The 12,937-nt window shown below is 46.2% G+C and overlaps 1 protein-coding gene across 1 annotated transcript in view; it reads left to right on the forward strand.

Annotated features, from left to right (window-relative positions):
• The first annotated feature begins 725 nt into the window (after positions 1 to 725).
• Positions 726 to 12,937, forward strand: part of LOC119947697 (microsomal triglyceride transfer protein) — a 55,334-nt gene continuing 43,122 nt past the window's right edge. Inside the window, exons 1-2 of the mRNA XM_038769309.1 lie at positions 726 to 842; positions 11,359 to 11,546. Of these exons, the coding sequence (XP_038625237.1) occupies positions 782 to 842; positions 11,359 to 11,546 (249 nt within the window). The 5' untranslated portion in view covers positions 726 to 781. The remainder of the gene's footprint in view (positions 843 to 11,358; positions 11,547 to 12,937) is intronic.

The raw sequence follows: 12,937 nt of genomic DNA on the forward strand, positions 1-12,937 counted from the left end.
CAGTAAGCGCTCAGTGAATACGATTGACTGACTGACCTGATCTAATCCCAGCAATTAATACAGAGCCTGGCACAGAGTAAGAGCTTAATACCCCAAAAACACAAATCTCCCCCAAATCAGAGCTGGCCCCCCCAGAGAGCCCTGTGAAGGCAGAGTTTGGGGGCCAGGGGACTTAGAGTTGGTCAGAAATAAAAGATTTTCCCATCTATCTCAGGTAATCTGGCTAAGGAAAGATGAAAGAAGCAGGGACTGTGTAATGTTGTCCACAGAATTCACTGTGTGGTGCCAACAAATGTAATAGACGGAAGATTGACACTCCGTTCAGTTCGTTTGGCGTTTGTAAAGAAATCAGAGCACCGGGCTGGAATAAATGGGCCTGTAATGATCCGGGGGCCAAACGTAAGCCGCTCTCTTGAAAGATTCTGGAGATCTTGCTGGAAAACAACTCTGTCTCTATCTGCCTTTTGTCCTGCTGGCTCTCCCCCCGGGAAAATCACCGGGGCTGATCTAAATTGCCTGCTCAAAAATAAAAACCGAAAAAGATGAAAAATGGATAAAACCGGCCAACCGCCCGAGTTTAATGATTAATGGGAGACCTCCAGTGAACTTAGGACCAGGGGTTGGAGTTTGGATTCTGACCCTCCGCCCGGAGATAAACGTTATTGTTCCCGGGTCTGATCCTTTTTTTTTTCACTCCCTCTGTTCTATCAGAAGAGTTCACTTCTTAGGTGACATCTGCCAAGAGCTTCATGCAGTGGTCTAGACGGTAGAAGCGTCAAATATGATTCTCCTCACTGTGCTTTTCCTCTGCATCATTTCCACTTATTCAGCTTCGGTCAAAGGTAAGTCAGCCTTTGCTCTCCCGTAACTGGGACAGTGGGTTCGGAGAAAAAGGGCCTGTTTTAGTAAGAAAATCATCGGAAAACAGAGTCCCCCAAAAGCCGGCCTGGAAAATCTAAAAGGCGTAAGACGGTTCCATTCATGAGGTGGGCCTCTCAAAGTTCCTCTAAACAATGTGCTTCTTGTTTCAGTCTCCCCTACCCCATTTCCTCATTTCAATTCCTTTTTTAAGGAGGACTGAGATGCCCGCTCTTTTGAAACGGAGCTGTTTTAGGGTACATCTGGCCGGTCTGAGATAATCCCGTGCAGACCCTTTCCAATTTTGCCTCCCGAATTTCTCCCGAACATACACAAAGAACGAATTAGGGCCAATATTACCGGGATTTTAGTAGATGAGCGATCTACAAAACCCAACTTTAGTATGTGCGCTTCTTAAAACTGGACCGCCTGCCTCCACTGCAAGTTCCAAGGTTTTTTAAAAGTAAATTATGTGGGCCTGGGTTTGCAAAAAGCACCATAAGGCTAATTGAGGAAGAGGATTCATTTTAAAAAGGTCTTACTGGGTAAAGTAACCAATCTTCTTTTTCTCTTTTTTGAGAAGAAACAGTTTTCGAGCTGGCTCTAAATCATTAAAAAACAACCTCTATCAGAAACTGTCCTGTAGGAATGAATTCCCAAAACGTGTGATCTGAGAATGTGGGAGGAGGGGGGTAAAGTTTCTGTTTACTATGTGAGTGATTTTAGTTCCAAAGTGGAGTCGGGAATGAAGGGTCTTTTAGGGGGTTTTACAACTCATCTAAACAAGGCATCCGCTGTACAAAAACGGATCCATGGCTGGGGTTAAATTTTCAAGAGCTGGCTTTTCAGGTGACACTATCATCACATTTTAGGGACGTGTCGTTAGGGTATCATTTTTCTTGAGTCCCTGGAAAGTTACCATGGTGACTCCAGTGGCAGCCTATTCTAAGCAGACACTTCCCTGGAAATTGCAATGCAAAGGAGAAAGTAAATGGGAATTTCATCCGACTGACGAGAGCGACGCTGAGATATCATCTGATGCTTTGTCCATGAAGGACGTGCCACATCACAGATTCGACTCCAACTTGATATCATGATTCTCTGACAAGGAACTCTGAGGAGGCGGGGGGGTGTGGGGAAGGAGGTGCTCTTTGATTAGGGATTTTTTTTAGATTTTTCCACTTAGCCGTTCGAGACCAGCCTATTTGTTACTTTTTGGCCTCTTATGCGGAGCACACTCCTAAAAGCCCCAGATTCGAATCCCAGCTCCGCCACTTGCCGGCTGGGTGACCTTGGGCAAGTCACTTCTCTGGGCCTCAGTTTCCTTATCGGTAAAGTGGAAACTGACAACCTGTTCTCCCTCTCCCTGAGACTGTGAGCCCTTGCGGGAGCGGGACTATATGTCAGATCCGGCAGCTATAGCTATATACCTATACTATATATTTATTATATTTATTTATTATAGCTATGATTATAATAGCTATAATTATAATTATATAATTATTATAGCTATTTATTATAGCTATAATTCTATTTATTCTGATGATTTTGACACCTGTCTGCATGTTTTGTTTTGTTGTCTGTCTCCCCCTTCTAGACTGTGAGCCCACTGTCGGGTAGGGACTGTCTCTATATGTTGCCAACTTGTACTTCCCAAGCGCTTAGTACAGTGCTCTGCACACAGTAAGCGCTCAATAAATACGACTGATGATGATGTTGCCGACTTGTATAATAATGATGGCATTTATTAAGCGCTTACTATGTGCAAAGCACTGTACACAGTAAGCGCTCAATAAATATGATCGAATGAATCAATGACAGCATTGTAGCTAGCATAGCGCTGATCACTGTCCTTGACACATAGTAAACGCTTAGCGAATACCACGATTCTTATTATTTTCACATCGGCATATGCTTTGAGGGGGTGTTGTGATTTTTCCATTCTGCGCATCAAAAAAGGAATCTACTATGCTTGGGAGATTTAGAGGTTGGCTAGGAACAGGCTGTAGGTAGGAGAGGTATCAATGGACAGGACAGCTGTCTCTCTCCTCTACTGTAACCTTCCTTCTGTATTCTACAGTATCACCGTTTAATTATAAACTTGGCAGGGCTCTCTTAATGAGTGACACTTCGCAGTCCAACTATTTAGTTTGTTTGGAGGGGGGAGGGTGTCAACTGACACTTCAGAGTCAAACTATTTAAAGTTTGGTGCGACGGGGAGGGCTCAACGGGTGACACTTCAGGAGTCAAACTGTATCAGGTTCACCTGCAACGCCAAGGGAGGTTTGGTCTCATGATTTGAAGTCAGTAGTAGCCCAGAGTCTCTGCCAGCTCCTAGGGAGCATCAGGGGGTGATGATGATGATGACGATGGCTTTTATTAAGCACTTACTATGTGCAAAGCACTGTTCTGAGTGCTGGGGAGTTTACAAGGTGATCGGGTTGTCCCACGGGGGGGGCTCACAGTCTTAATCCCTATTTTACAGATGAGGTAAGTGAAGTGACTTGCCCAGGGTCACCCAGCTGACGAGTGGAGGAGCCGGGATTTGAACCCATGACCTCTGACTCCAAAGCCCATGCTCTTTCCACTGAGCCACGCTCGATTTCCCAGGAAGAGCCACGTTCCGCTAAGTTTCAGCGGCTGAAAGACCGTCCAAAGCGACTGGCCAGGCCTTAGGCGGAGCGGGAGGCTGTAATGGTGTGAACTGAGGTGGAAGGGGTTAATGATAGTACTGATGTTGATAATAAAAATAATAATAATAATAATAATGATAGCATTTATTAAGCGCTTACTATGTGCGGAGCACTGTTCTAAGCACTGGGGAGGTTATCCCGGCTCCGCCAATTGCCAGCTGTGTGACTTTGGGCAAATAGCTTAACTTCTCTGTGCCTCGGCTACCTCATCTGTAAAATGGGGAGCCCCCCCGTGGGACAACCTGATCACCTTGTACCTCCCCAGCGCTTAGAACAGTGCTTTGCACATAGTAAGCGCTTAATAAATGCCATTATTATTATTATTATTACAAGGTGATCAGGTTGTCCCATGCGGGGGAGCTCACAGTCTTAATCCCCATTTTACAGATGAGGTAATTGAGGCCCAGAGAAGTGAAGCGACTTGCCCAAAGTCACACAGCTGGCAATTGGCGGAGCAGGGATTTGAAGCCGTGACCTCTGACTCCAAAGCCCGGGCTCTTTCCACTGAGCCATGCTGTCCTTGTTCAGCGCTTACTATGTGCCAAACGCTGTTCTAAACACCAGGGTAGATAGAAACTGATGGGGTTGGACTCCATTCCTGTCCCACGTGAGGCTCACATTCTCAGTCCCCATTTTATGAAGCCACCGAGGCCCAGAGAAATGCAATGACCTGCCCAAGTCACACAGCAGGCAGGTGGCAGAACCGGGATTAGAACCCAGGTCCTTCTGACTCCCGGGACTGCCTGTGCTCTTTCCACTGTTGTTGGCCCAGGGACATTGGTGGCGTGATGGATCAGCCCGGATTTGAACCCATGACCTCTGACTCCAAAGCCCGGGCTCTTTCCACAGTCTTCATCAGGATCAGTAACACTGGATATTAAGAGGGGAAACAAGTATGGAAAGAAGCGGTGTGCCCCGGGAATAATAATAATAATAATAATGTCGGTATTTGTTAAGCGCTTACTATGTGCAAAGCACTGTTCTAAGCGCTGGGGTAGATAATAATAATAATAATTATAGGCATTTGTTAAGCACTTACTATGTGCAAAGCACTGTTCTAAGCGCTGGGGAGGATACAGGGTGATCAGGTTGTCCCACGGGGGGCTCACAGTCTTAATCCCCATCTTACAGATGAGGTAACTGAGGCCCAGAGAAGTTACGTGACTTGCCCAAGATCACACAGCAGACATGTGGCGGAGTCGGGATTCGAACCCATGACCTCTGACTCCAAAGCCCGTGCTCTTTCCACTGAGCCATCAGGTTGTCCCACGAGGGGCTCACAGTCTTCATCCCCATTTTACAGATGAGGGAACTGAGGCCCAGAGAAGTTAAGTGGCTTGCCCAAAGTCACAAAGCTGACAAGTGGCGGAGCCGGGATTTGAACCCACGGCCTCTGACTCCAAAGCCCGGGCTCTTTCCACTGAGCCAAGGACCCGGGTTCTAATCATCATTTCACCGCTCGTCTGCTGTGAGACCTTGGACAACTCATTGCACTTTCATTTCACTTCTTAGTTACCCCATCTGTAAAGTGGAGATTAAGGCTGTAAACCTTATGAGGGACGTGGACTGTGTCCAACCTGATTAGCTTGTGTCTACTCTGGCGCTTAGTACAGTGCCTGCCTGTAAGTGCCTAAGAAATACCAAAAAAAAATGGACGGGGTGTCCATTCCATTTAGTTAAATGTTCAAGTAGCCATGAGTAATAATAATAATAATAATAATGGTATTTATTAAGTGGTAGCCATGAGTAGTAATAATAATAATAATAATGGTATTTGTTAAGCGCTTACTATGTATCAGGCACTGTTTTAAGCGCTGGGGTGGACGCAAGCAAATCGTGTTGGACACAGTCCCTGTCCCAAGTGGAGCTCACAGTCTCAATCCCCATTTTACAGAGGAGGTAACTGAGGCCCAGGGAAGTGAATTGACTTGCCTAAGGTCACAAAGCAAGCACTCTCACTCACTCAATCATATTTATTGAGCACTTACTGTGTGCAGAGCACTGTACTAAGCACTTGGGAAGTACAAATTAATATAAAATATACACTATAAAAGAGTTGGTAGGCATGTTCCCTACCCCAATGATCTTACAGTCTAGAGTACTAATAATAATAATGATGATGGTATTTGTTCAATCAATCAATCAATCGTATTTATTGAGCACTTACTGTGTGCAGAGCACTGTACTAAGCGCTTGGGAAGTCCAAGTCGGCAACATATAGAGACAGTCCCTACCCAACAGCGGGCTCACAGTCTAAAAGGGGGAGACGGACAACAAAACCAAACATCCTAACAAAATAAAATAGAATAGATATGTACAAGTAAAATAAATAAATAAATAGAGTAATAAGTATGTACAAACATATATACAGGTGCTGTGGGCTGGAAGAGCCAGGATTAGAACCCAGGTCCTTCTGAATCCCACGCCCATGCTCTATCCACTACGTCGCTCTGCTTCTAGTATTATTTGGGAACTTCTAGCAGGCAGCTTCCTATCAATCAGTGGGATTTGGGAAGAGAGCACTGTAGTAAGTGCTTTCAGAGGCAAGAGAGGACTCCACTTTTTCTTTCTCTCACTTCTCTAAACCCTTCTGTTCCTTGCTTCCCTTTCTCTCCACGAAGACGACCAGACAGTACAGAGAGTACAGTACTAAATACTTAGGACAGTGCTGTGCACACAGTAAATGCTCGATAAATACGATCGATTGATTGACACCCCAATTTTGGTACTCCCATGACCTGATTTGGGTTCTTCAGGATAAAAGAAAAATCACCGGCCAACTGAAACTGTATATATGTTTGTACATATTTATTACTCTATTTATTTATTTATTTTACTTGTACATATCTATTCTATTCATTTTATTTTGTTAGTATGTTTGGTTTTGTTCTCTGTCTCCCCCTTTTAGACTGTGAGCCCGCTGTTGGGTAGGGACTGTCTCTATATGTTGCCAATTTGGACTTCCCAAGCGCTTGGTACAGTGCTCTGCACATAGTAAGCGCTCAATAAATACGATTGATGATGATGATGATGATGAAACGTGTTGGGTAGAAATGAGATAGGCATGTTGGCGTTCTTCCACGTCCCTTAATGGAAAGGGTAGGGAAAGGGCGTCTGGGGTGTTTTTGAAACTCTGGGCTACCAAGTGTACGGAGCCAGAGGTGTGGGCATGCCAGGGTCTTCCTCTTCCTCTCTCCCCAATCCGCCTCTGGCTTCCTCTAGACTGCCAGCTCATTACGGGCAGGGAACGTATCCGTTTAGTCTGTGGTACACTCTCAGGTGCTTAGTACAGTGGTCTGCGCATAGTAAGCACTCAGTAAATGTCACTGACGGGCTGATTAATCGGTTCTCCCTTCGGGTGTCTCCGTCTCTATCCATCTTTCCCTCCGCCTTTCTGTCTTTCCTTCCCAATATGAGGTCCCTCAGATCTGGCCACCTGAATATTCATTCTTCATCATATTTATGTATTATATCCATCATATAATCATATTTATTGAGTGCTTACTGTGTGCGGAGCACTGTACTAAGCGCTTGGGAAGTACAAGTTGGCAACATCCAGAGACGGTCCCAACCCAACAGTGGGCTCACAGTCTAGAATATTCATAACCACTTCGTAGTCATCCTTTCCCTAGATTCCCAGCCTGGCTTCTTATTTATTTATTGAGCGCTTACTGCGTGCAGAGCACTGTACTGAGCGCTTGGGAAGTACAAGTCGGCAACATCCAGAGACGGTCCCAACCCAACAGTGGGCTCACAGTCTAGAATATTCATAACCACTTCGTAGTCATCCTTTCCCTAGATTCCCAGCCTGGCTTCTTATTTATTTATTGAGCGCTTACTGTGTGCAGAGCACTGTACTAAGCGCTTGGGAAGTACAAGTTGGCAACATCTAGAGACAGTCCCTACCCAACAGTGGGCTCACAGTCAAGAAGAGTGGGCTCACAGTCTAAAATATTCATAATCGCTTCTTAGTCATCCTTTCCCTAGATTCCCAGCCTGGCTTCTTATTCATTCTTATTTATGGAGCGCTTACGGTGCGCAGAGCACTGTACTAAGCGCTTGGGAAGTCCAAGTCGGCACCATCTAGAGACGGTCCCTACCCAACAACGGGCTCACAGTCTGGAAGGGGGAGACCGACAATGAAACAAAACATGTAGACAGGTGTCAAAACCGTCAGAATAAATGGAATTATAGCTACATGCACAACATTAACAAAATAAATCGAATAGTAAATATGTGCAAGTAAAATAAATAGAGTCATAAATCTGTACAAATATATACAAGTGCTGTGGGGAGGGGAAGGAGGTAGGGCGGGGGGGCATGGGGTAAGAGTTAATAGACATGATTTCTGCCCTCAAGAAGCTTATGGTCTACAGTACTTGCTTAACAAATACCACACACTGCAAAGCGCTTACTACATGCCAAATATTGAATGCTGGGATAGACACAAAATAATCAGGTCCAACAGTCTCCCACTGTCATTCGTTCATTCATTCAATCGTATTTATTGAGCGCTTACAGTGTGCAGAGCACTGTACTAAGCCCTTGGGAAGTACAAGTCAACATCACCCTCATATATGGGGGGGATCTCAGTAATAATGACGGCATTTATTTTAGACTGTGAGCCCACTGTTGGGTAGGGACTGTCTCTTTATGTTGCCAATTTGTACTTCCCAAGCGCTTAGTACAGTGCTCTGCACATAGTAAGCGCTCAATAAATACGATTGATGATTTATTAAGCGTTTGCTATGTGCAAAGCGCTGTTCTAAGCCCTGGGGGGGATACAAGGTGATCACGGGGGGCTCACAGTCTCAATTCCCATTTTACAGATAACTGAACTGAGGCCCAGAGAAGTGAAGTGACTTGCCCAAAGTCACACAGCCGACAATTGGCGGAGCCGGGGTTTGAACCCATGACCTCTGACTCCAAAGCCCGGGCTCTCTCCACCAAGCCACGCTGCTTTTCAGTATTGTTAGTATCAATTAATCACATTTATTGAGTGCTTACTGCGTGTAGAGCCCTGTACTAAGCAACCGAGCCACGCTGCTTCTCAGTATTGTCAGTATCAATTAATCACATTTATTGAGCGCTTACTGCGTGTAGAGCCCTGTACTAAGCACTTGGGAGAGTACAGTATTATGGAGTCCCTAGACATGCTCCCTGCCCACAAGGAGCTGACGGTCTAGAGGGAGAGGCAGATATTAAAATAAATTAAGATTATGGCCCCTGTCAGGGTGGCACCTGGAGAGTTTCCAGTCCTCTACCAGTCTCGGCTACGGGAGGGAGAGTCGAGCAGAGGCCTGTCCATCCCATTCCTAGCTTGCCCAGTGGCTAGCGAGGGGCAGGCCGTCTACTACAAGCCAAAACTCCCCCGTGATGGGCGGCAGCGGCCCGGAAGAGAGTCGAGGGCGGAGACTCAAGTTTCCCACGCGGAAGGCGGCGATGGGTAAACCGCTTCTGGATTTTTACCAGGAAAACTCCCCGGATAAACCATCAGAACGACGGCAGATGGAGGTGGGGCGTTCTGGGAGAGATAATAATAATAATAATAATAATAATAATAATAATAATAATAATAGCATTTGTTAAGCGCTTACTATGTGAGGGACCGTCCCTATACGTTGCCAACTTGGACTTCCCAAGCACTTACAGTACAGTGCTCTGCACGCAGTAAGCGCTCAATAAATATGATTGAATGAATGAACGCATGGGCAGAGCACTGCTCTAATCAATCAATCAATCAATCAATCAATCGTATTTATTGAGCGCTTACTGTGTGCAGAGCACCGTACTAAGCGCTTGGGAAGTCCAAGTTGGCAACATCTAGAGACGGTCCCTACCCAACAGTGGGCTCACAGTCTAGAAGGGGGAGACAGAGGGCAAAACAAAACATATTAACAAAATAAAATAGACTAGATATGTACAAGTAAAATAAATAAATAAATAAATAGACTAATAAATATGTGCAAACATATATACAGTACAAACATATATACAATGTTCTAAGCACTGGGGAGGTTACAAGGTGATCAGGTTGTCCCAAGGGGGGCTCACAGTCTTCATCCCCATTTTACAGGTGAGGGAACTGAGGTACAGAGAAGTGAAGTGACTTGTCTAAAGTCACATACCTGACAATTTGCAGATCAGGATTCAAACCCATGAGCCCCGACTCCAAAGCCCGGGCTCTTTCCACTGAGCCTCACTCCTTCTCTAATGAGAGATTCATTCATTCAATCATATTTATTGAGGGCTTACTGTGTACTAAGCGCTTGGGAAGTCCAAGTTGGCAACATGTAGAGACGGTCCCTACCCAACAGAGGGCTCATTCATTCATTCATTCAATCGTATTTATTAAGCGCTTACTGTGTGCAGAGCACTGTACTAAGTGCTTGGGAAGTCCAAGTTGGCAACATCTAGAGACAGTCCCTACCCGACAGCGGGCTCACAGTCTAGAAGGGGGAGACCGAGAACAAAACAAAACATATTAGCAAAATAAAATAAATAGAATAAACATGTACAAATAAATAAATAGAATAATAAATATGTACAAACATATATACATATATACAGGTGCTGTGGGGAGAGGAAGGAGGGGCCTCAGTCTGGGAAGGCCTCCTGGAGGAGAGTTGTGTGTCCGTGGCGTCTCCCGAGAGCTTAGTAGAGGGCTTCGCGCACCGTAAACGCTCAATAAATATGACTGAAGTTGTTGCCAACTTGTACTTCCCAAGAGCTTAGTACAGTGCTCTGCACACAGTAAGCGCTCAATAAATATGACTGATTGATTGACTGAAGGAACGAATGAGTGAACTCCGTTGTAACGTACTTCCCAGGCTCTTAGTACAGTGCTCTGCACACAGTAAGCGCTCAATAAATACGACTGATTGATTGACTGAAGGAACGAATGAGTGAACTCCATTGTAACGTACTTCCCAGGCTCTTAGTACAGTGCTCTGCACACAGTAAGCGCTCAGTAAATACGACTGATTGATTGACTGAAGGAACGAATGAGTGAACTCCGTTGTAACGTACTTCCCAAGTGCTTAGTACAGTGCTCTGCACACAGTAAGCGCTCAATAAATACGACTGATTGACTGACTGAAGGAATGAATGAGTGAACTCCGTTGTAACGTACTTCCCAAGCGCTTAGTACAGTGCTCTGCACACAGTAAGCGCTCAATAAATATGACTGATTGATTGACCGAAGGAACGAATGAGTGAACTCCGTTGTAACGTACTTCCCAAGCGCTTAGTACAGTGCTCTGCACACAGTAAGCGCTCAATAAATACGACTGATTGATTGACTGAAGGAACAAATGAGTGAACTCCGTTGTAACGTACTTCCCAAGCGCTTAGTACAGTGCTCTGCACACAGTAAGCGCTCAATAAAACGCTTTAGAAACAGCGTGGCTCACTGGAAAGAGCCCGGGCTTTGGAGTCAGAGTTCACGGGTTCGAATCCCGGCTCTGCCAATTGTCAGCTGTGTGACTTTGGGCAAGTCGCTTCACTTCTCTGGGCCTCAGTTCCCTCATCTGTAAAATGGGGATTAAGACTGTGAGCCCCCCATGGGACAACCTGATCACCTTGTAAACTCCCCAGCGCTTAGAACAGTGCTTTGCACATAGTAAGCGCTTAATAAATGCCATCATTATTTATTTATTTATTAATAAATACGATTGATTGATTGACTGAAGGAACGAATGAGTGAACTCCGTTGTAACGTACTCTCCCAAGCGCTTGGCCCCGTGCCCCGCATCCGGGGAGCGCTCAGCAAATACCACCGGTTAATGATGAGGACGCCTCTCCCTAGGACACACCACCGGCCTGTCCCTCAATAATGACCGGCTCTACAAGCTCAAATACTCCACCGAGGTGCTCGTCGACCAGGTCAAAGGCCAACTCCACGACAGCGTGGGCTACCGCATCTCTTCCGACGTGGACGTGGCTCTGCTCTGGAGAAATCCGGACGGCGACGATGACCAGCTCATCAAGATCACCGTAAGCATCGCCGCCCCACGCTACTCGGCGAGAGTAATGGTGGCGTTTATTAAGCGCTCACTACGCGCCGGGCACTGTACGAAGCGCTGGGGGAGATACGGGATCATCAGGTCCCACTTGGGGCTCTCGGTCTCAGTAGGAGGGAGAATGGGCAGCGAATCCCCAATTTGCAGATAATAATAATAATAATAATGGCATTTATTAAGCGCTTACTATGTGCAAAGCACTGTTCTAAGCGCTGGGGGGGGGATACAAGGTGATGAGGTTGTCCCACGTGGGGCTCACAGGCTTCATCCCCATTTTACAGCTGAGGGAACTGAGGCCCAGAGAAGTGAAGTGAGCCTACTGTTGGGCAGGGACTGTCTCTATGTGTTGCCAATTTGTACTTCCCAAGCGCTTAGTACAGTGCTCTGCACATAGTAAGCGCTCAATAAATACGATTGATTGATTGAAGTGACTTGCCCAAAGTCACACAGCCGACAAGTGGCGGAGCCAGGATTTGAACCCATGACCTCTGACTCCAAAGCCCGGGCTCTTTCTCACTGAGCCACGCTGCTTCGCATCTGTAAAATGGGGGTTAAGACTGTGAGTCCCACGTGGGGCAACCTCATTACCTTGACGATGAGCCCACTGTTGGGTAGGGACCGTCTCTATGTGTTGCCAATTTGTACTTCCCAAGCGCTTAGTACAGTGCTCTGCACATAGTAAGCGCTCAATAAATACGATTGATTGATTGATTGATTGAAGTGACTTGCCCAAAGTCACACAGCCGACAAGTGGCGGAGCCGGGATTTGAACCCACGACCTCTGACTCCAAAGCCCGGGCTCTTTCCCACTGAGCCACGCTGCTTCGCATCTGTAAAATGGGGGTTAAGACTGTTAGTCCCACGTGGGGCAACCTCCTTACCTTGACGATGAGCCCACTGTTGGGTAGGGACCGTCTCTATAAGTTGCCAACTTGGACTTCCCAAGCGCTTAGTACAGTGCTCTGCACCCACTAAGCGCTCAATAAAGACGATTGAATGAATGAATCTGTTGGAGGAACTGAGGCATGGAGAAGTTCAATGACTTGACCAAGGTCACCTAGCAGGCTGGTGCAGGAGTGGAATTATCATCATCAATCGTATTTATTGAGCGCTTACTATGTGCAGAGCACTGTACTAGAACCTGTATTAGAACCCAGGTCTACTGATTCCCAGGCCGGGGCTCTTTTCACTAGGCCACACTGCTTCTGACGATAACAGTTGGGGTGGTTGTTGAGCCCCTGTTCTGTGCCAAGCACTGTGAGAAGCACTGTGGCTTCATGGATAGCGCCTAAGCCTTGGAGTCAGAGGATGTGAGTTCTCATCTTGGCACCGCCACTTGTCCGCTGTGTGGCCTTGGGCAAGCTG

Source organism: Tachyglossus aculeatus, chromosome X5 (assembly GCF_015852505.1).
Source record: "Tachyglossus aculeatus isolate mTacAcu1 chromosome X5, mTacAcu1.pri, whole genome shotgun sequence".
In the NCBI taxonomy this organism is placed as follows: domain Eukaryota; kingdom Metazoa; phylum Chordata; class Mammalia; order Monotremata; family Tachyglossidae; genus Tachyglossus; species Tachyglossus aculeatus.